This window comes from Cetorhinus maximus, chromosome 11, assembly GCF_964194155.1.
Source record: "Cetorhinus maximus chromosome 11, sCetMax3.hap1.1, whole genome shotgun sequence".
Taxonomy (NCBI): domain Eukaryota; kingdom Metazoa; phylum Chordata; class Chondrichthyes; order Lamniformes; family Cetorhinidae; genus Cetorhinus; species Cetorhinus maximus.
Window position 1 is genome coordinate 68,718,129 of NC_135889.1, and position 24,668 is coordinate 68,742,796.

The 24,668-nt window shown below is 39.1% G+C and overlaps 1 protein-coding gene across 6 annotated transcripts in view; it reads right to left on the reverse strand.

Annotated features, from left to right (window-relative positions):
* prpf40a (PRP40 pre-mRNA processing factor 40 homolog A) overlaps nt 1–24,668 on the reverse strand; it is a 70,249-nt gene that overhangs the window by 18,697 nt on the left and 26,884 nt on the right. For all 6 annotated transcript variants that reach the window (XM_078552183.1, XM_078552180.1, XM_078552184.1 and 3 more), the window contains 9 exons: nt 22,737–22,801; nt 17,304–17,468; nt 14,719–14,827; nt 14,445–14,595; nt 10,959–11,092; nt 3,348–3,462; nt 2,785–2,876; nt 1,075–1,191; nt 3–140 (listed from right to left, as the gene is read on the reverse strand). In XM_078552183.1, coding sequence (XP_078408309.1) covers nt 3–140; nt 1,075–1,191; nt 2,785–2,876; nt 3,348–3,462; nt 10,959–11,092; nt 14,445–14,595; nt 14,719–14,827; nt 17,304–17,468; nt 22,737–22,801 — 1,086 coding nt within the window. The remainder of the gene's footprint in view (nt 1–2; nt 141–1,074; nt 1,192–2,784; nt 2,877–3,347; nt 3,463–10,958; nt 11,093–14,444; nt 14,596–14,718; nt 14,828–17,303; nt 17,469–22,736; nt 22,802–24,668) is intronic.

The following is a 24,668-nucleotide window of genomic DNA, read 5'->3' on the forward strand; positions in this document are numbered from 1 at the left end:
ACCTCATCCCAATTTGATTCTGGCTCAAGAGGAGGAGTCGCTTGCTTTAACATGCTTTTGAAAGCAGTTTCTTTTCGCTTTAGTTTTCTAGCTTCTTCCTTTTCTCTTTCACGTTCTCGAGCTTCTGCTTTCTCCAACAACTATGATAAATCACAAGTGATTATCTCATTCTGAATAGATCAAATTAGATATATTGCTTGCATTATCATTTTTTTTTAAATGGCATGTCTCTCACTATAAGTATCGTTCTAGTTTGGATCATACTCTTTACATTTAGCTATTCATTTGTCTTTCGCTTTCTATTGTCATTCTGAGCTAGATTCCTGCCTAGTCACAGGGACGTGGTAAAGCTGCAGCAAGAAAACACATGTGACTGGAAGTGAGGCAGCACAGGACTAGGGATTTTTATTTTTTTTTAATATGGGATGTAAGCTACACTGGCAAGGCCAGCATTTATTGCTCATCCCTAATTGCCCTCGAGAAGACGATGGTGAGCCGCCACCTTGAACTGCTGAAATCCATCTGGTGTAGATACACTCACAACGCTTTTAGGAAGGGACTTCCAGGATTTTGACATAGCACGAGTGAAAGAACGGCAATATTCCCAAGTCAGGGCGGTGTGTGGCTTAGAGGAGAACTTGCAGGTGATGGTGTTCCTATGTGTCTGCTCCCCTTTGTCCTTCTAGGCGGTAGAGGCCACAGATTTGGAAGGTGCTGTCGAAGGACTCTTGGAAAGCAATGCACAGAAGTAGTGCATGTAGAGTACAAGACATCGTAGAAAAGCATAAGCAAAGGCTTAATGCAGGGACTTCAAGTCCTTTACAGTGAAGTGAACAGCACTGGACTGGTTGTGAATGATCTTATTGGGAAGTTGGGAGTAGAGCCGAAGATGGAGTATTCAGAAAAGGTCTTCGTGGGAGAGTGGGAATTAAGGTAGTGCACTTGGGAAAATTATTCATGATTTTAAGATATCTTTTCTACAAGTCCATATTGTGAGGCGCTCAACTTTTGGGGAAACATCAGATTTTGTGAACTTCACATTTTATTGAACAAACTTTTTAAAAAGCTACTTACACTGTTAAAAGTAAGTTTAATGTTACCAGCATCAAGTGTGGCTGCTCGCTTGTCTGAGCTAATGACTGTACCAAATTCTTCAAAAGTAGTATTTACTTCTACCACAAAACCTTTATCCTGCAGGGAAAATAGTGCATGTCACATCTTTCAGGGTCATCACACTTGCACAGTTGTTGTATCACATGACTGCTCATAAAACATTTAGCAAAGACAAAATGCATTACTAAAATAACTTCTAATACACTTTTGTGATGATGGTTTTGTCTTAATCATTTTTGTTTTGTTCCGTTAGAACCTGTTGAATGGGTTACATCTATCAAACACACAATGGCCAGGATTTTACATTCGGTGTGTGGAGGGTGGGCTCGACACGCTGGAATGTAAAATGACGCGCTATATTTCATTTGGCGGGTGCGTGCCCGCCGATAATTGAAAGGCCTATTAAGGCCATTAATGTACTAATTAACTAAAAATTTACGCTGCCCGTCCAATCTAATGGCTGGCGGGCAGGCAAAAAGGCCAAGCAGCCTTTAAGTTTTTTAGGAAACCTCATCCACAAGCAGGATGAGGTTTCCTAAAGCTTTTACAAATTGAATAAAAACTTTTTTTGAAAAATAAAAACATGCCCCACCTCATGTGACAGTCACATAAGGGGGCATGTTTCATTAAATTTTTAATGTTTTTAATAATTTCTTTAAAAAGCGCTTCAATCTCCCTAAGGCAGCTCTGTGCCTTAGGGAGACTAAAGTGCTCTTTTGCGCGCATGCATGAAAGAGCGCTGGACCCCAACTCTCCCTCCAACCCCTGCTCGCATAGGTAGCGCTCAGCGCTACCGCTCGCGATCCACACGTGAAATCGTGATGCCGAGCCGATTGCGGGTGGCGGTCAGCTCTGCGACCGTCTCCGCCCAACGCGGGAAAAACTCAGGCCTATAAATTTACGTAAAAGCAAAAAACTGTGGATGCTGGAAATCCAAAACAAAACAAAATAAAAATACCTGGAAAAACTCAGCAGGTCCGACAGCAGTGGAGAGGAACACATTTAACGTTTCGAGTCTGTATGACTCTTCCCTTCCCCCCCCACCACCCCCCAAACTAGCTTATATTTCACCTCTCTTCTATTTTTCCTTAGTTCTGTTGAAGAGTCATACGGACTCAAAAGGTTAACTGTGTTCCTCTCCACAGATGCTGTCAGACCTGCTGAGTTTTCCCAGGTATTTTTATTTTGCTATAGATTTGTGTGTCCTGTCTGGAGGTCTTGCTTTGTGCAAGTGAAGATGTATTTTACAAATGAAAAAAATGTACCTATGAGTATTCAACCAAATTACACATTACAGAGAAGATAGATCATCAGAAGCATTGTGATATGATAAACCTTTCCACAAGGAAAATGAACAGTTATCTCAGTGCTGAAGTTCCTTGCAATGCACAAGTGTATTTTTGTCAGTCTCGGTATGTGCTTATTACCAGCTCACACTGCTCCTTACAACATTTATAATGCCACTTACAAGATCACAATATATTTCTCCAATGAGTATTTGGCTTTCTTGGCTAAAGTCCTGTCGAAGCTCTTTTGCAACAAATAAGGACCAAGAGGTTTCTAGTCGTCAATTGTAGATTACAACAAGCTAGCCACTTGCACCATATTTTGTAAGTTATAAATCCATTACTGTATATTTTCACAAATGAACTCAATATGCTTTGCATTTACCTTTAAAATATCTTTTATTATCTTCTTTTCATCGTGGAAGCGTGCTTTTAGATCTTCCACGTAAAATTTGAAGAGATCGAGTGGAGTAGATCCTAAAGACACAATGGCAATTCAGCACATAATAGAAAATATGAATATGTAGTTTTTTGGTAGTACAGAACTTGAGTATTGCTGAAAAAAGACTTTATTGTTGAAGCTTTTCGTCTTGCACTCATCGGGACAATTCGCAAGAAAATATCAATGTCAGGGGAAATAACATATTTATACTGTATGAGAAGAGAGAGCTGATTGGTTGGCAAGCATACTCTGATTGGTAAAGGTGTTGCCATGAAGAATGAACCAGTTGATGCTGACTGACAGTTAACTGCAAAGCATTGCTTGAAATTTAAACCAGGCAGCTTGACTCTGATTGGTCAAGCCGTTGATGAGTGCAGGACGAAAAACTTCGACAAAAAATGTATCTTTTTTCAGCAATATGAATATTTGAGAAAAATTTAACTTGTTCTATACGTTAGGCATACGCAGAGAAATTGAAGGTTTGGGGGAAACTGAAAAAGTCTTACCAGGTTGGCCCAACATTTTGGAAAATCTAATATCAGCACTGATAGCAGGATACAATTCCATCCAGGTAGACATGGAATGCAAATGTCCACTTTCGTGCAACTCATCTAAGAATGTCTGCAAGAACATTAGATGAAAAGTGAAAATTAAAATCCATATTTTTCAGCCCATTATCGTCTTCTATTCAATGAGGATAAATTGTCTAAAATGGCAAGGCCAAGAGTGACATAACAGAAGAACGTGAAGTAACATCACAGCATAAGTTGGCTAAGTTATCAGTAAATATTTAGTTTATCTAAAACTTAAAACTAGATCAAGTAATGAGTTAAAACACTAAATGATATATGCTAACTTAATTAATATGTAAACTTCAATTATATAAATAAATAAAACAAGGGTAGGTATCGTCAGCAGGGCAGGTGGTGTGCTGAAACAGCAGCACGTGGGAGTTTGTGGAGAGCTTTGCAATGCTGGCCAACTATATCTGCAGGATGCTGCTGCATTGCAAGGAACCTCAATTCAAAATCATTGAGCTGGATTCCGAGATCCTGCCATAGCAGGGCTTCGATGAGGGAAGGAGTTACATGGACATGCTAATCCAATAGGTAGTCGCATCCCTTCGGTTAGGCAGTGGTCAAGATCTGGTTAGTGGACATGGTGCAATTGCGAGATAATGGGATCCAGTGATGGAAGAGCTTTGGCCTTTGCACTCATCAAACGCATACAAGGTTCTTGCTGCCTGTGTAGATGAGGCCAAAGAGATAATCAAAAGGGAGGAGTTTAAACAAGGAAGCAGCACCCATAGCTGCTAGTGATTATGCAATTTAGTTTAGTGGGGTATAAAGATACAGGCTTTGTGCCAAAAATTCAGAAGTATTGAAGAAGGGTTTAAGGGGAAATCTTAAACCAATGCTTCTCAAGCTGTCGAAGAGGACACTTTAAACGAACTGTTTTTGTGTCCCACTATTCAGACAGCTAAAATTCTTCAGGGATTTAAGGTAATACTTTGCTTTAACTATATGATGGACATCCAAAGAGATTTTTGTCTGTAGCATTATTTTTTTAAAGTCTCTTTTTACTAGATTTTATATTAGAACTAAAATTATGTTTTTCCATCTCTCTATAGTCTTTAGCATTGCGATATACTTATCCACTTTAAAGTGTAGTGCATGTTAAACGGTTCGATATAAACTTGTAAATTAGTTAGTAAAATATAACATCTCATGTAGTTTTTTGTAAGCAGCTTAAGAACCTCCTCTCTATATTCTCCTAAAGCGGGGAAATACAATTTTTGAAGTGAACCCCCACCCCACCCCCCCTCACCGGACCCTTATAATATCTGGGAAATTATAACCTAATTGATAATTGTTTAAAAGGCTAATTGGAAGAAGGTAATATGCCTTGATGATTATCTTCCTTGGGGGAAAAGTGGTTTACTTGCTCAGACCCAAAACAAGTGTCTGCAGGCAGTGCACATTTTGAACTCAAGTGAGGGTGATTATTGGGGGAGTGTTCCTAACCTGGGGTAGCCGTCAAAAAGACGTTAGAGTTATAATTCACTTCAACAGGACACTGGCAGCAGTACTGGGGAAAGAGGCAGCTGTTCTGTTGGGGCAGGCTCCAACCTGTGTGGAACCAAATATCTGATATTTGGCAAATCAAATAACTAGGGCAGCAGAAAGGCATAAAACCAATGAAGGAAGCGTGGAAGGATTCAAGAGAGAGAAAATTCAAATGCAGTATGAAAATTCAAAAGCAGTAGAAGGCAGCAAAGCAGAGTAGCGATTTGGGTAAAAATAAACAAAGAGCTTAACAAAGATCACAGGGCATTAGAGCCCTGGGCAACATCAAGAAAAACAGAAAGTTAATGCTAAAAGCACTATAATCTGAAATGTGTGAAAAAAAATCACAATTCATGAAGCAGATGAATTAAGAACTTGGAGAGAAATAAATGAGTTTGGCCTAGTTCCCAGCACAGAGACGTGGCTGCAGAATGACCAGTTTTGGGAACTAAATATTCTAGGATCCTCGAATAGGAATAAGAATAGAAAAATGGAAAAGGTACGGGCTCTGGGGTAGCCCTGATAATAAAGATAGAGAGAAAGAATCTTTGCTCAGAAAATCAAGATATAAAGTCATAATAGGCGGAGCTAAAAGAACACAGGTGGTAGATGTTTACAGGCTGCCTAACAGTACTTGTACTGTCAGGAAAATTAAGGATAAACCATACCCACATGGGTTTGCTTGTTGTGCTCCCCGCAAGATGATCCACCCCACCCATCAATGGAGGAGAGATGGTAGCGGTACCCACCTGCTTAAATGCTCCCCCAGCTATCGAATGCACCACAGGCCGGGCATTAAATTCCACCCAGAGTCATTATTTCACAGAAGGAAGCCATTTGGCCCATTGAGTCCATGTCAGCTCTCTGTAGAGTCCCAGTCCTCTACTCTAGCCCCATGGCCCTGTAAGTTTATTTCACACAAGTGCCACCAATTTCCTTTTGAAATGATTCATTGTTTCTGCTTTCACCACTGCTGTAGGAGCGAGTTTCAGGGCATACCACTCTGCATAAAAACGGTCCTCCTCAGATCCCCCTGCATCTCCTGCCCAGAGTCATAAATCTGTATTCCCTCATCCTTGCAATATCAGCTAATGGGAACAGCTTTTTTGTCTACCTTACCTACATCGCTCAATCTTCTACATCTTGTTCAAATCTCCCCTCAATCTCCTTTGATCCAACTCCAGCTTTTTCATCCTAACCTTGTAGCTAAAATCCCTCATCTCTAGAACCATTCTGGTAAATTTCATCTGCATCTTCTCACATCCTTCCTAGTGTGCTGACCAGACTTGGATGCAATAACTAGTTGTGGCTTAACCAGAGCTCTTCAGCATAACTTCCCTGTTTTTTAACTCGATACCTCTATTTATGATGCTCAACATCCCATATGCTTTGTTAACTACTCTCTCAGTATGTCCTGCCACATTCAAAGATCTATACACATAAATCCCCAGGCCCCTCTGTCCCTGTATACTTCTTAGAACTGTGCCATTTAGTCTAAATTGCCTTTTCCTACTCCATCTACCAAAGTGTATATCTCACACTTCTCTGTATTAAATTCCATCTGCCACTTGTCTGTCCATTCTAACCATCATCCTCGCTTCAGCCACACCTTCAAATTTGGAATTGACATATTTTGAAATTTTACTTTGTATTCCAATATCAAGTCATTAAGAGATATTGAAGAAAAAGCAGTGGTCTGAACACTGGCCCTTGGGGAACACCACTGTCTACCATTATCCAGAATGAAAAACAACCACTTACTCACTCTTTTCTGTCCTTTAGCCAATTTTTAAAATCCAAACTGACAGTGACCCTCCAATTTCCATGACCCTCAATTTTGTCAACCAGTCTTTTATGTGGCACTTTGTCAAAGGCCTTCTTAAAATTCTTATAAAGACAATGGGCGGAATTTTACGGCCCCTCCAGCTGGTGGAATATTCTAGCCTCACTCAAGTAAATGGACTTTTGAACAGCTTGCTGCATTTTATGGCGCTGCCCACACCACGACGGGGACATAAAATTCTGCCCAATATCCACTGCTCTCGCTTCATCAAGCTTCTCCGTTACCTTAGCAAAAATTTCTATTAGATTAATGAAGCACTATCTGCCATTTACAAATCTGCGCTAGCTCTCCTTAATTAACTCACGCCCTCCAAGTGCTGGTTGATTTTTCTCTCCACTTTACTGTTTCTAAAATTATACCCATCACTGACGTTAAACTGACCAGCCTGTAGTTCTACGAATGCCCTTACATCCTTTCTTGAATAAGGTGTCACATTTGCCACTTTCCAATCCTCTGGCACATCCCCTGTATTTAGGGAAAATTGGAAGATTATGTCAAGCCCTTCTCCTATCTCACTCCCACTTCCTTTAGCAATTTAGAATGCAAGCCATCCGGATCAGGCAACTTATCCACTTTAAGCATAGTCAGCCCTTCCAGTACATTCTTCCTATCAATGTTCATATCATCCATTCTCTCTTAACATCTCTGTTTCTACTGACCATCCGCTTCCTTAGTAAACACTGATACAAAAGTATTCATTAAGTATTCTAGCCTTGCCCTGCAGCTTTAAACATACATCAACCTCTTTGCCCTTAATAAGGTCACCCCACCTCTTATCCGTTTACTTTTTACATACTCGTAGAGGTTTTTGGGATGCTGTTTATGTTAACTGTCAATAATTCTCATATTCTCTCTTTGCCTGTTGTATGTTCCTCTTCACTTCCCATCTCAAATTACTGTATTTGGTCCGGCTCTCACTTGAAGAACTCACCTAACATGCATCATGCAACCTCTTTTCATAGAGTGATGATATTCAGGATTTTAAAAATCGATTGGAATATTGTTAGAGTAAAGGATAAAGAGGGGAGGAATTTCAGATATCTGTTCAGGGGAACTTTCTTGATCCAAACTAGAAAGGAGCCATTGCTGGATCTGGTGCTGTGGAATGAGGTGGGCCAAGTGGACTAAGTGTCTAAGGGGAAACACTTGGGTAAGAGTGATCATTGTATCATATTCTCTATCCCACACATCATCCAAGAGGCCATTGCTTTAGTTTGCCCTTGTGGCAATGTACCTAGCCTGTACCTGAAACATCACATCCTTAAAGATCACCCATTGTTCAGTTCTAGTTTTCCTGTCATATTTTGGTTCTATTTTACCCTAGCTCGATCTTCTCTCATAAGACTGAAGTTAGCCTGTTCCAATTTAGAAGTTTTCCTTTAGATCTCCAATTTCCTCGCAGATTTGTTCCTCTACCGCTCGCTATTTGGAGCCCATAGAATACACCCAGTAGTGTGATCATCCCCTTTTTGGTTCTCAACTCTACCCAAATGAATTCTATTTTTGCCCCCTGCAGGACATTGTCTCTTTCAAACACTACAACATTTTCCTAATCAATACTGTTATCCCACCCTCATTTTTTCCTCTCCCTATCTTTCCTGAACACTTTGTATCCTAGAATATTAAGTGCCTAGATCTCATCATTTTTAAGCCACATTGCCTTTATGAACATGGCATTATATTCTCACACAGCTATTTGTGCTTGTAGGTCACCAACCTCATTCACCATACTTTGTGCGTTTACATATTTGCATTGTAATCCTGTCTTTATATTCCTTGTAGTCCTTAGTCTGCTTCTATCTAATACAGGCCTACTTCAACTCAAGTGCTAGCCAAAACTCTCACTCCCTTATGCAACTTATTCCTCTTCTCTACTCTCATACGTTGGTTCCCATTCCTCTGCCAATTTAGCTTAAGTCCTTTCCAACCACACAAAAGAAGCCTCCACAAGGACATTGGTCCCAGGCCTGCTGATGTTCAACTTGTCCCTTTTGAATAGGTGTCTCCTGCCCAGAAGTGGTCCCAATGTCCCAAGAATCTGAAAACCTCCCTCAAGCCAAGCATTGATCTTACCTATCTTCCTATTTCTACTCTCACTAGCACTTGATATGGGGGAGTAATCCAGAGATCATTACCTAAATTAATATCTGTCTTCCCATTAGATATTCTGGAAATCATGAGGAACAAGAGTCTAATGAGAATGAAGAACCTGAAGAAATTAGTATTAGCAGAGAAAAAGTGCTAGAGAAATTAATGGGATAAAAGGCTACAAATCTCTGGGACCTGATGGCCTACTTCCTAGGTTTTAAAAGAGACAGCTATAGTAACTTACTTGATCTCCCAGAATTCGCTTGATTTTTTAATCATAGAAAGGTTCCATGGAGTGGAAGGCACCAAAGTTAATCTCACTATTCAAGAGAGAAGGGAGAGGGAAAACAGGGAACTTTAGGCCAAATAGCTCAACTTCAGTAGCAGGGAAAATGCTAGAATCATTTGTTGGGGAAGTGGTAACAGGGCACTAGATCAATCATAAAATTGGGCAAAGTCAAAAGGATTTATAAAAGAGAAATCATTTGACAAATCTGAGTTTTTTGAGATTGTAACTAGCAGGGTTGAAAAGTGGGAATCAGTGGATGCGACATATTTAGATTTTCAAAAAGCCTTCAATATGGTGCCATGCAGGAGATTACCACCACAAAATTCAAGTTCATGGGATCAGTGGTAACATGTAAGCATACATTGACGATTGGTTAACAGACAAAAAAAGTAAAAATAAAAGGCTCACTTTCAGTTTGGCAGGCTGTAAATAGTGGGGTATCACAAGGATCAGTATATGGGCCTCAGCTTTTCACAACCAATTATTCTCAGTCCCCACATCTAAGTTTGCGGACACTACAAAGTTAGGTGGGAAGGTAGGATATGAGGAGGAAGCATGGGAGGATTAGTGGGCAAGGACGTGGTAGATGAAATATAACATGGAGAAATGTGAAACTATCCACATAGGTAGAAAAAGAGAAAAGCAGAATATTTTTGAAATATTAAGAGACTGGGAAATGAGTGGTCTTGAACATTAATCACAAAGTCGATTTGCAGGAACAGCAGACAACTAGAAAGGAAAATACAATATTGGCCTTTATTACAAAGGGATTGGAGTACAAGAGCCTTGGTGATACCACATCTGGAAAACTGTGTACCGTTTTCACCTCCTTATTGAAGAAAGGATATACTTGCCCTAGATTCAATGCAAAGGTTCACTAGGCTGATTCTTGGGATGAGGAGAGATTCAACAGATTAGGCCTATATTGCCTGAAATTTGGAAGAATGAGAGGTGAGCTCATTAAAATATATAACATTTTTAAGAGACTTGATAAGGTTGGAGTTGGGAGAGAATATTTCCCCTAGCTGGGGAGTCTAGAATTAGACAAAGATCACTGGATTTTTGGGTACAAAGGGGAATCAAGGCATCTGAGGATTCTTGGATATGCTGAAATGTGGATTTGAGGAACATCAGCCACAATCTTATTGAATGGTGAACCAGGCTCGAAGAGCAAAGGGCTGAACTGCCTACTCCTGTTCCTACTGATATGTTGTCACAATTCATGCTGCTTTAAGGTAATATGAAACATTACCATTTTAAGGGAATAACTAGAATACAGTTAAATGCTGAAGTTTGATATATTGTGACACGGTGTGAGTTAAATCTTATTGGAGGTTCAGATACTACCATTTTAAAGCTGCAGCTTGAAGAATGAGGGGACTTGTGAAAGTTCATAAACAATTATTTCATCCATCTATTTTTTGAAGTGGGTTAAAATATTTAAAGTTAGCATCTAATAAAATAAATTATAATTACTGATCACAAATTAGAATCAGCATTCACTGCATTATTATAAAATAATGCTTGCAAGTTAAAAAAAAAGAGGATAAACCACAGTACAAAGAGCCAGAGAAAAAAAATATAAACAAAAATAATAAACTTAACTAAAAATAATTGCTTTATGGATTCTTTGGTCACTGATATTCCTCATTAGAAACAATGTAAAAACATTTTGCTGCTATAACAACAATTTGTTGTATTTATACAGCACCTTTAACACAGTAAAACACTTCACAGCAGTGAAGTTATCAAACAAAACTTGACATTAAAATAAAACATTTACACCAACAGTATGTATATTACCTGTTAATTTAATTAATTTGTCACTTACTTGAAAAGCCTCCCTATTTTTACGCTGCCTTCTCCGCTCTCTAAGCAAACCTCTTTGTTTCTCCTCCTCTTCCTCTTTCTCTAATGCTCTTATATGCTCTTCAAAACAAACAAGTGCATCTTCTTTATCCATATCTATAAAAATAAAGTTTGGGTGCCAAATGTAAAACTAATACATTGCAGGGGAAGTACAGAGAAATTAATTTTAAATCATTTGCAAAAGCAGAGATTTTAGCAAAGTCATCTATCTTTTCTACTAATAATAAACATAGTATTAAGTCCTCTGAAAATCCAGTTACAAATCTCAATCTCAGGTTTGGAATGAATTAACATATCCGGAAGATTTCTTCCTGCTTTCAACCTGCAGATTGCTTTCACCCAGCCCACGCTTCCCTTGATCCATCTGCGTGCATTGAAGGCTTCCCACTCAAGCTTGTTAAACTTCTTGGGTCATGAGGTGTTAGAAAAATGTATTTTCTGATTGGTGCACATAAACCAATGTAAGAGCAGCCTTTCGGCTTCACTTAGAAAGCAAATATGACCAGTTACCCAGGCTCGGGAAACTTAAACGAGGTTGAAGCTCCAACTTGCAAATTTTTCAATGCACACCAATCATGGAGATTGTAATAGTGGCAATTGCAGTGGGAATGGTGGCTGATTCAGGGCGTCAGATTCACATCTAAGCTGCAAAAGAAGACAGCAGACGGCGGGCTGGTGGGGGCAGAGCAAACTAGGAAGTTATAAACAAAATGGTAATTCAGTATATGCTCTTTGTGTAAGGGATAGGTGGGGTAATATTTTGAGTTTAGGGCAGCTGGATCTTTAGTCAAAGGAAGGCTTGGAGTTTCAATTTGGGGAGGGGGCTGGATTTTTCATGTATGAGTATGAAGGGAATAGAGTGATAGGTATTCTGCCAACCCTCTCAAACACTGACTTCTGCAAGTATTTTAGCTAAAGGTTTTGAAAGTCACATGGAAACACAAATCTTGAGTTCCTAAATGATTGCATTTCTTGTGTACATCAAGGATGTTAATAAAACAAAATCCCAAAATACAGGACAAACATGTGAATCACAAGAACTGGTATTCCCTATTATAAATCTATGTCAGATAGCAAATAAACAGATGTTCATTCTCAGATCCTTCATCCCTTTCAGGCTCCCTGTTCACAACCCTTTGTTGATGTACACTGGCTACATCTGTCCCTTGGTCGAAAACACTGTGCCTGTGTGTCATCCTGACCTCGCACACACGCAAACTGCCTGGACTGAAGGAATACAGAAGATTGATCTTATGCCCTCCGGACCAGTTGTATGACAATGCCCTTCATGTCACAAAGCTTGGATCTCTACAAACAGGAAGAGTTAATATTTGTACTAAGTTTGGAAAATCTCTTATGCAATCTACCCAATTTCAGAACTGGTTACCACCACCACATCCAGAGTAATCAAGGCAAATCAGAGGTTTGACTAAATTAAACCCCATAAGATGTAGGATGAAAAGGTACCGTTGTAGCCCTAATCCTTACATGGTTCCAGTCCTCAATGAAGTACTTAAATGATTAAATCTAAATGTACTTTGGTGCCTGTATTGTAGGAATGGTGCATGGTTTGTAATTTTAATGTATTTTAATTCAACATTCCTTCTTTTTAATAAACCATCCACCACTTCCCTGCTGGCTGCTGAACATCTGTCTACTTTAGTTACTATACAATTGTCACATCCATGTTTTTAAACTTGATTACTTTTTTTGTGCAACATTGCAGCAAGGGGTTTGGTCATTAACTTGTGTGTGGGGTTAAAAGTACCATTTGTAATAGAAAAGCAAGATCAAATACAACACCAGTTTGAACATATTTAAGGGACATTTGCGCTATGAAACAGCCAATGAATTAAAAAAGTATCTCTCAATGCAGCCCGTTTTTGGGAGCATGTTAAGAATTATACAATGGACATGACCCTAGCTAGTTTTGTCGCATCAAATGCGATTGCAAAGACAGTAAAACCCTTCTCTCGTACTGTTGTGAAGCAGTGCATTGCCTTTTTTCAAAAAAGTTGGCTGTCACAGAAGAATCCATTCAACAAAAGAACTGTTTAAGGAGCTCACAAGACAATAGTTTGAAAAGGTCCAGAGTGTTCTGTGGTACAACCTTGTTACAGATGAAATCATCAATAACAACATGAAAACATCAAACATACAATTACATCATTCATCAGTTGCTCATTTTTGCCTTCTACACAAATAACTTACTGTTTTGATCTGCGTGCAAACTACAAAAGGTTTAAACAAACTTAAAAATGTTGATAAAGTTTATTTTCAATGTGAATTTAAAAAATAAATTCTGGTGGTTTCTTGCATCCGGAAAAGACAACCATTGGCCAAGCCTACTAGTTTGACCACTAACAGTGTTGCAGCCATGTTGGTGAAGACACAAAGAATCAAAACATTTGTCAAGGAGTTGGCAAATTATGGAAGCATTTACTGCCTTTTGGTGTTTTCTGAATGATTGTTAGTCTAATGGTGAAGACAACATTGAATATATTATTTGTATCGCAGGTGTAATGTGCCTGTTGCAAATTGAGCATGAAGAGTGGAGCAACCAAATTGGCCAGCTGCCATCAATACTTCCATGAAAGATTGCCAGAGCTTTTTCAAAATGCCCTTACTGTCAGATACGACGAATGAACTGAAATGTAACTGACTGGCCCAACACAATGACCATCAGAAGAGCAAGCTCGGTGTGGTGGCTGTGCCAGCATTCTAAGAGGACATGCTGTTAACTATATTGTTTATATTGTTAAGATACACAGGTGAAGGGCATTGTTTAATAAACTCCTTTGATCACATATGAATAGGGGACAGCTGAGATGCTGGGTGCTGGAAGAGAGGTACGAAACTGAACAAAATCAAATCAACTCTCTTGGCTCTGTGTATTGGTTTTGACTTCATCAACCAGCTTGGATTTTGTTAACACATGCCAGAGGTGCTTTGAGCAATATGATTAATGCACGTGGTATTTATATGACAGAAGATTTACATGAAAGCAAACATTTTCACAAATTAACTTGCAGAAGTCCCATTTCTGATCAAGCCTCATGATGAACATCTACAAGATGCCCTTTGGTCAACTATGGCAAAACTGGCACCACGAATGAAAGGTCTTGTAAAGCAGAACAAGTTCAGATTTCACAGTGAGAAACTGACCAGTACTTATATGTGACAAATGTTTGTTCAATTACTAGGTTTTGCTATAAATATGAAAGTAAGATCTTATCCATAAATAATTGTGACAAAATGTTTGTTCAGTGTCCAAATGCTTTCTTTGAAAGTCACCGTTTAATCATGATTCAGCCCCCATCCAAAGTGTTTGAATCATATATGGCTCATACAATTGGCATTGTGTCAAACCTGCTCCCTGCTCCAAAAAGTTGTACAGCCTTGCTTTCAGCTCTTCCAATCTACAATTTGCTCCAATAAATTAACTTACTTTGCAACTCTTCATCCTCTGCAAAAGTTGGGTTATCCATTAGATACTGTTGTGCTTCTGACCATGTAGTGCAGTATGTTACATTAGCCATGTTGTCAAGGATGTTCTTGAGTGCCTGGGTGTTCCTCTTCCTCAGTTGCCTTGCTTGCTCCTGAAATCAAGTAAAGGTTGACTACGTTGCTCACTGACACATGAAAGGTAGAAATACAGAAAAGGCATAAAACACAATGTTAAACGGCCTGTTCTTGCTTAGTGACTTCTTAAATAATCAAACCTTTTCTTTTTTGGCCAAGAAAAACAAAACATCTTCATAGATCTCCTGTCGATCCCGCTCAGGAACTGCAGTCCATACTTCAGTCTCTCCAAACATCTGTTCAGCTTTCCTGGAACATTGCAAAATAGTTTTTTTTTTAAACGCATAGACATACCATTCAAAAAAATCAATATGCCTTCTTCATGGTTCAACGATTTTGGTCAGTGAGTAGCTGAGTCTTATGAGTTAGGAAATTTCCATGTTCAATCTTTGGTTTGTGCCAAGTTAGCTGTCAGTCAAACAAGTGGTAAGAAGCCTACAATTAATCTTTGCCCCTTCCTTAACCCAGAAGCACTGTCAGCCAGAGTTCTCACATCTGACTAATGTCCAGCAACTCCAGCGCACAAGATTGGTGGCAGATTTGGGCTCGGGGATGATGCTCCCCATGGGCAAATAATAAACAGACACTCTCTCTCACACTTCAACAATGGCCACTTGGCAATGTACCCAAGAATAACCAGCATCCGTGGATCTGCAACCAAGCAAGGAGTCCATACTTTATGGAAAAAAAGGACAAAATCAATGGAGTGCTGGAAAAAACAAATACAAACTTCGAAATAACATAATGGCTCAAAATTTGGTGTGGCGGGGAAAGAAATGGTGCCAATTTAATGTTGATATATTTTCTCCTGCAAGTTTGAGACAGAAATTGTGTGACAGCATCTATAGAATATCTCGGGCCTGAGTGAACAGGGTATCCAACTGTGCATCTCCATAACCAATCAGATTATAGCACTGTTAAATTAAGTGTGAGGACTGAAAAGGAAACATAAATTAGAGTGGGTGAATTCATTGTCAAATCAGGTGCAGAAAGAGAAATAAAGGAAAGAAAGGTTGAATTCACAGGGAAAAGACAAATATATTTTAAATTTATTTTTTAAAAATACTTTCCAACAACAATTAAAACCTGATGGAATGAGGTTCCATGCTTCAAACAGTTCATTTTCAGCAAACAGGGAGCTTTAACTTATAGTATTTAACATACATTTTGTCGTGAAAAGGGTATTTGAAATTGAAATGGCTTAACTTTCTGCGGTGAGTTTACTTTGTACGTACTGTGCAAGTACAGGAACTCCACGTTACTCAATGTATTTGAATGGGAAGCCAGATGGTGAGATGCAATTTTCACAAAGCCAAAATCACTTCCAACAACAACTTCTGATTTTCTGCTTTTAATCACATTATCTTCCCTTGCTGGAGTTGCGATGGTATTTGCATACAAATAACAGTGAATACCATCAGCATTGCTGTTACTTTGACAGCAAATTTTTGACCAATATGGTGAAAATAATCTTTAAGAGTAGAAATGATTGTTGGTTCACAAACTCTCAATTTTTGGTTAATAACACTTTTCACAGTTTGATTCTCAATATGTTGATGTTGTATTGATTAAGAAAGATTCTTGCATCTCGAGTTTTTTTCTTCTTTTGCAATGGACAAGTATCTCACTGAATAAAGAAAAAAATGTGTGTCTTGTGAGCTTTTTCTAATCCAGTAAAGAAATCTGCAATTTCTTTTATTTCTGGAGAACAGAAGTCATCAACCCTCACATTTTTTACCAGCGCACAAGTTTAAAGATCTCAGTCTTTTGACTTGACAAATCAATAATTCCCAACGCCACTAGAGTCTACCTTCTAATTTAACTGGGTTCTCAGCACGACAATTATAAAGTGCTGAGGATACTTAACACCAAACCTAAACGAAGGGCCACATAAGTCATCAATATAGCAATCAAAAACAGCATAAACACATTTTTTAAATAAACACTGGTCTGACCTCTATGGGGGAAACTTGACATTTTGGCAAAAAACGTTAGTTGTTCTGTGCACTATGTTCTTTAATCCAGCAGTTTTGGTAGTGGAATTGATAATACTACCAAAATTGATTACTAGAAAACTATTAAACATTTTTAAACAAATGGGACATACTACTAGCAAAGTAACAAATTCAGATCACAGTTTCTACCACAAACTGAATGAAATATCAAGTTTCATATTCTGACCTATATATAATCTGATACCTCAGTTCCACAGGCAATTATCTGAGATGGTGAAAAACATTACAGGTGAACTACAGCATGTCATTTTTCCCCGCTGACATGGAAAGGGGATTTAGGGAGCTTATTTACCAATTATTTACATTTAGAATCATCTTTAAAAATGCATTTTAATTGGACTAATTTTCTTTCTTTAGCCTATTTTTTTTTAAACTTAATTAAGGTTTACTAGACATTCTAATAAAATAGTTTTATAAACAGATTTTGCACAAGCCCTTGGCTTATGTGAATATAAAATGGATTGACATCACCAAACCACAGAACAGATGCACACAGCCTTCAGGTAGCTTCCTTAGCCAAAGGGGAATAAACATGTTCATTACCATTGTCAACAAGGTTACAAAGCAGAATTTATAAGAAAAAACACACAACTTATTCAGGATAAGGAACCCACAGCACTATGGGAACAGAATATAACTGATCTGTAGGATCACCATTATAACTCACAACTGATAAATTATTTACATAATCCAGATACAAGTAACTATACCTGTATCTCGTAGTAGATGTCATTTTTTCATGGTTTTCAAGAAATCGTTGAAAGTTTTCTTTTGCTTCTTTATAGCGGAGTCTGGCTTCTTCCTTTTCTTCTTTCTCAGTTTGTATTTTATACGCATTGAATGCTTGTTTCTTTTCACTAAGTTTTGGTAATGCACTGCACGATTCAAAGAACAAGGTTAATTACAATGGGCAAAATGTGGTGATGGAATTAAAGTACAAAATACCACCAGAACAATAAATTTAACAAACCACTCACTAAGATTGCAAAATAATTGAAACACTAGATCTCATAATTTGACCCAATTAGCATCAAAATAAATACTGGCTTCTTATCAACATTTTAAAACATCTTTAATAGCACCAGACAAAAACAAAATTAAAAGATGATAAGGTTAACAGAAAAGGTGTCCAACAGGCAGAGACTCAAAACCTACAAATGGAACTTCCTTAGAGACGCATCAAACAGCATATTGGAAAAATGTTTAAAGTGACATAGGATATTTTGGAACTAGTTGGAACTAGGAAATGATAAGTTTGCTGCATAGATTTCATTCTAACTGCAGATGGCTTCTTAAAAAAAATACTAAAGCAGAATGACTCATTAGAGTAGTGGTGAACAACAAGGAAAACGTCTATGGTCTAACTTTAAATTTCTACCACTTTCCTAATATTTAAAGAATAAGGCGGGGGGGGGGCGGGGGAGCTAAACTCAATAGGCCATAAAAATATGCACAGGGGTCAGAATCATGATGTGGTATTAATCATGCCCATCGCTATTGGTGCAGGAAGCACACCAACTTAGCGTTGCTGGCTAATTTGCAATGATTGCTTCATGCAGCCAGGGCTAAATGAACTGTTGAGTGGCTGCATACTCAGCACAGGATCCATGACCGTCTAAGGCTAGCACCATTTAAAGCTAGTCTGTACTACCTAAAGCCAGCCTGCACCTGGCTCAAACAGGTTCTGGAGCTTTTTCTGAAACAAAGACCAAGTAAGAAGAGTGAATTATGATGCAATAGGGGAGAAAGCATGCTCCTAGGTTCTCTGATGGTAAGCTGGATGCCTTGGCGGAGGAGGTGGGCAGTAGGAGCGAGGCCCCATATCCCCAGGTAAACTGTGCCAAGTCATTGGGAACAGGTAACTGAGGTGGCCAATGTCAGCAGTCAAGCTCTAAGGACCTCAATGCAGTGCTGCAAGAAGTTCAATGAACTCACATGAATGGGCATGGTCAGTAAATTCACCTTCAAATGTCATATTCCACCGACTGCACACACTTTTCAATGCACCACACTCTCATCACTCAACTGTGGTTGAGTTTGCTGCTATCACAGTCAGATGAATTACTAATAGACATGCCAGCCAGAAAGGGGCTGCATTGCTGACCTCCTCCCTTCCATTTCCTCCTTCTCCTCAGCTGGTCGCTGTATAGCTGGCAGCAAGAGCTGTGCCTCATGATGGCAAGGTTGTGCAGCAGACCAGTTTTCTTCACAGTCACTGGCAGTGTAGCCATTGCCTGAGGTTGCAGTTATGGTGGCAGCAAGTGACAAATCTCAGTGAGGAGGTCCTTACTGAAGTGAAGAAATCTAAAACACCATTCCTTGATGAAGATCAGGTAGGAGAATTACTCCCTGAACATGTGGGACAATTTTGGCCTCTGGCTGAAGGCCCTCCTCCCCTTCCAGCAGCATATCCTGCCTGGTGTAACTTCTGCTCATTCTCCCTGTCATGCTGTAGTCCAAGAGGAGTGTAAACTATCGTGTCCATGTCTGGGAGCAAGTAATTTGTGCAGAATCCTTGAAGTCAGGACAGAGTCCTTCAGCATCTTCCACACACTCCCTGCAGACTTTAGCAAATTTAAAGATCTTTAGAAACCATAATCCACAGCAAAAGTCAGCAGAAATCAATAAGCAACAAAATTGAAAGCAACTGATGGATCACCTTTAAATAGGACTGGTGAGCTGTCTTTCCTGCTGCTTAACGAAGGTTCAGCTATGCGCGTTCAAAAGATGGCATTAGCTGGAGTATTGAGTTGCAAAATGACAATGCTGGCATCAAATCACTGACATCGTGATCTGTCTACTTAGCATACATCTGGCAGCTGCGCACGTGCAATGCTCTCAACAAAATGGCATCAGATACAGTAAATGCTAGATGTGCATGCCTGTACGCCATTTTGAAGCCAAAATGCCACTCATAGTCACAAAAGCGGGCATGAAGTAGTCAAATTTTGATTTTTAAGTCTCATTATCAGCACCAGCTTAAAAAAGATGAGTTAGAGGGTGACCACTGTCCATGCAACAATATTGCAGAAAGGAGTCAATGTCTCTAATCCCCTGTTATCAAAGGCAAAGTAAGGGGAAAGTGAATTGTATATGTCCCTCCTTCCTCAGTTTGTTCATTTGTGAATATTTTTATTTAACTATGAAGTGATGTTATTTCTGTAGAGAGAAGGGGAACAACACAAACCGGAAAAAGGGAAGTTGACAGTATTTCAATGGTTTTGCTTTATCATAAGAACAAGGAGCAGGAGTAGGCAATTCAGCCCCTCGAGCCTGCCCCGCCATTCAATACGATCATGGCTGATCTCATTTCGGCCTCAACTCCAATTTCCTGCCCTCTCCTCATAACCTTTCAACCCATTACTAATTAAAAATCTGTCTATCTCCTCCTTAAATTTATTCAGCGTCCCGGCATCCACTGCACTCTGAGGTAGTGAATTCCACAGATTCACGACCCTTTGAGAAAAGTAATTCCTCCTCATCTCTGATTTAAATCTACTATCTCTTAGCCTAAAACTATGGCCTCTCGTTCTAGAATGCCCCACAAGGGGAAACATCCGCTCCACGTCTATTTTGTCTATCCCCTTTAGCATTTTATATACCTCAATTAGATCTCCTCTCATCCTTCTAAACTGTAGCGAGTATAGGCCTAAACTGCTCAATCTCTCCTCATAGGACAAGCCCCTCATCTCTGGAATCAATCTAGTGAACGTCCTCCAATGCAACTACATCCTTCCTCAAGTAAGGGGACCAAAACTGTGCACAGTACTCCAGGTGCGGTCTCACCAATGCCTTGTACAGTTGCAACAACACTTCCCTATTTTTATACTCTATTCCTTTAGCAATAAATGCCAAAATTCCATTTGTCTTCCTTATTACCTGCTGTACCTGCATATTAGCTTTCAGCGATTCATGAGAACACCCAGATCCCTCTGCACTGAAGCATTCTGAAGTTTCTCGCCATTTAAATAATAAGTCGCCCTTTTATTCTTCCAACCAAAATGGATAACCTCACACTTATCCACGTTAAACTCCATCTGCCAAATTTTGGCCCATTCATCTAGCCTGTCGATATCCATTTGTAAATTTCTTATTTTTTCATTGCAACTTACTTTCTCACCTATTTTGGTGTCAGCTGCAAATTTAGCTACAGTACTTTCTATCCCTGAATCCAAGTCATTGATATAGATTGTAAATAGTTGGGCCCAAGGACCGAACCCTGTGGCACCCCACTAGTTACAGCTTGCCATCCAGAAAAAGACCCATTTATTCCGACTCTCTGCTTTCTGATGATTAGCCAATCCTCTATCCAAGCTAATGTATTACCCCAAGCTCCGCGTGATCTTATCTTGTGTATTAATCTTTTGTGCGGCACATTGTCAAAGGTCTTCTGGAAGTCCAGATATACTACATCGACAGGATCCCCATGATCTACTTTGCTTGTCACATCTTCAAAGAACTCTAGCAAATTAGTCAAACACGATTTACTCTTCATAAAACCATGCTGACTCTGATGGATTGCATTTTGGTTTTCCAAATGCCCCATTACTACTTCCTTATTGATGGATTCCAACAATTTCCCAACAACAGACATTAAACTAACTGAAACAAAATTACCTGGAAAAACTCAGCAGGTCTGGCAGCATCGGCGGAGAAGAAAAGAGTTGACGTTTCGAGTCCTCACGACCCTTAAACTAACTGGTCTATAGATTCCTACTTTCTGCCTCCCCACTTTTTGAATAAGGTCTGCGTATGTTAATAAAATTTTCGCGCACCAAGTTTCCCCATGCTATTAGTACTCATATTTTCAACAAAAAAAAAAGGCTCAGACCAGCAAGTTTATTTATTTTGAGAACTACTGCCCTAACAAGGTATCGCCTTGATACCAAAATTCTTATCACAAATAACGGAAAAGTTTTTGTAAGCAGTCAGCAGTTAACGCAAGCCAATGACCATCACTAATTTATAAACTCATTGGCCCATAAACAGAAAAACAAATTTCAACCCACTATCATGCATGCTTACCTTGACAGATGGAACAACCTGCTCTTATCCCTCATGAGGACAGCAGGGGAAAGAAAAATAAATACTCTCTTCCACCTTCCCTACCCGTTTAGTCAAGGTCCCAGCTGAGTAATTCCAAGATCTCAACAGCAGAAGGATAATAGGAGGCAAGCTGTAATGGCCTCAAATATCTTCAAATCCCCAAATATCAAGGAGGATTCATCATCTTAATCTCAATTTACTAGGTAATCCAACTTTAGGGTATTATGACCTGGAATTCAGACTTATGCAATTTATGGCTGAGTATAAAGAACAGTACCTGTCAAACAACCACCCTCACAACAGGGTCTAACTTTCTTTTACCCAAACAGAATGCCAAAAGGAAGCCTGGAAACACCCCATCGTCGCAACATAATCAGTCATGCACAGCTCCAAAAACCTGCTGCAGTTTACCAGTTTTCATGCCAATCTGGTGCAAGAGAACTCTTCCACACATTCACCATATGTGGATTCTGAATCTGCCACAAGAAAGGCATCACCTGGCTATACCAACCCCTTGACAAGAGCCACAACAGCCTTTTAAAACAGCTCACAGACAAATATCATCCCAACTAGCATGGCCAATAATTCTAAATCCAAATTAAACCCTATTCCCAGGACCCAGCCACACTGAAAAAGCTCCAACATGAGGCACCTCCAACACCTTCCCAGCAAACTGTTTCCAACAGATCCTCACAAATACACGTCTAGGCTTCGCTCTACATTGGCCTGCAAATCAAAAGGTAACACAGGAGGCCTGAAGGGCCTAGGAATGAGACTCAGGCCGCCAGACAGAGGAGGGATGGAGACAGTTGTAGAAACAGATCCCCGTGACTATCGGCAAATGTAAGAGATGGCTTAGGGTAATACAAAGTGTGCCCCACAGATGATGCACAAAATGTTTGTTCCTTTTTTTAAGCTTTCCACTGCAACAGTAACAAAGTTTTGCTTTCCTTTATTTACACATTTTTTTTAAAGCAGCTATTTAATTAGGGTTTATTCTGAGCAAAAGTCACAAAAGATTATACAAAAAAGTTTTGAAACTTACCTATTCTGAGCAAAAGTCACAAAAGATTATACAGAAAAGTTTTGAAACTTACCTATACCTAGGATCATTTATAATCATCTTCATTGCTTGTTCCCATGAGGCATTAGACTGAACACCCTAAAGAGACAGGTAACATCTCAGATTAAATGCAAATATTTTACTTAAGTTTCATGTCTAATCGAAAACAAGTTATGGATAAACCATTTCTCAGTTTTTCCAGTTGTTCGGTGGGAATGTATATTCTTTAGTTCCTGCCAAAAACACTACCCTTAGCCTCCAATTCCAATCCTATTTGCTAAGGCTTAATTACAGAGAATTATAGAGGATTGGTTAACGGATAGAAAACAGAGTGAGCATAAACAGGGCTTTTTCAAGTTGGCAGGCAGTGAACAGTGGAGTGCCACAAGGGTCAATCCTCAGCTATTTGCAATCTATATTAGTGACTTAGATACATTACTCTGTCTTTTCATCTAAGTTTGCTGATGATACCAAACTAGGTGGGAAGGTAAGCTCTGGGAGGACACAGAGGCTGTAAAGAGATACAGACAGGCTAGGTAAGTGACCAACAAGTTGGCAAATGGAGTATAATATAGGGAAAAGTGAAGTTATTAAGAATAAAAAAGGAGAACATTTTTTAAAAAAAGGTGAGAAACTTGAAAGCGTTGATGTTCAAAGAGACTTGAGTGTATTGGTACAAGGAATGCAGAAAGTTAGCATGCAGGTACAGCAAGCAATTAGGAAGGCAAATGACATGTTAGCTTTTATTGCAGGGGGTTTTGGAGTCAAATCTCACTCCAGGACTTGTGCACAAAAATCTAATCTGACATTCCAGTTCAGTGCTAAGACAAGTGCTGCTCTGATTCAGGCACCATCTTTAGGATGAGACATTAAAAAGAGGTCCCATCTGCCCTCACAGGTGGACGTAAAAGATTCCCATGGCACTATTTACAAGAAGAGCAGGGCAAGGGTAGCCCGGTGTCTTGGCCAATATTTTTCCTTTAATCAACATCACAAAAACAGATTATCATGATAACATTGCTGTAAATGAGAGCTTACTGTGCACAAATTGGCTACCATGTTTCCTGCATTATAACAATGGTTACACTTCAAAAGTGCTAATTGGTTGTAAAACGCTATGGACATCTGAGGTCATGAACAGTGTTATATAAATGAAAGTATTTTTATTTCTTCATGTATGGCCTCTCATGTATTGTGTGAAATCTACACTCAGGGTGGTTCCTTTCAAGACCAAAGAGCCCCAGTTTTTCCAATCTTTCTTAATAAATTAATCCTCTGACACTAGGGACAAGTCTTATGTTTCTTCTCTGCACTACCTCCAGGACTTAATGTCTCAACAGCCAAATAAACACAGTACTCAAGGTGGGGTTTGATCAAAGCATTATACATTTTTAGCATGACATCCTGTATCCAACTGACCTATCAATATAATTGCCCACTTGGTTTATTGCTGCTCCACAGTGACCTTATTCCGCTTCACCTTTAGCCATTTTTGTCTTAAAAGCTCCAAAAAAAAAACACAAATTGCTTTTGGGAGCTCTAATTAAATATATATAAATGCAGAATTTTGTGTTGCTATCATCGAATATACTTGAAAGAGGATTACTTAATTCTACTGATACACCAGCAAAAATTTTAATTAATTCTCTAACTGAGAGGCATGTAATTTTATTTATTCTATAAAAAAATGAATATTAAAGAGAACATTGCAGTAGAAAGTAAATTGACCCAAGAAGCTCCAAGATAGTTTGTTCTACATGATTAAGTCAATGAGTTCAAACTATTGCAAAACATTCAAAGCCAGACAAATGTGCATCCTATGTCAAGATCTAAAAATAAATTTTTTCACTGACATCTACAAGCCAGCTGATTGTCACAACTAAGTAGTTTATACTTTTAGCAACCTCTAAGATCTTCATTCCTTTCTCCCAGTTTTTCACTCTCCATTATATCTACAGTAGAACAT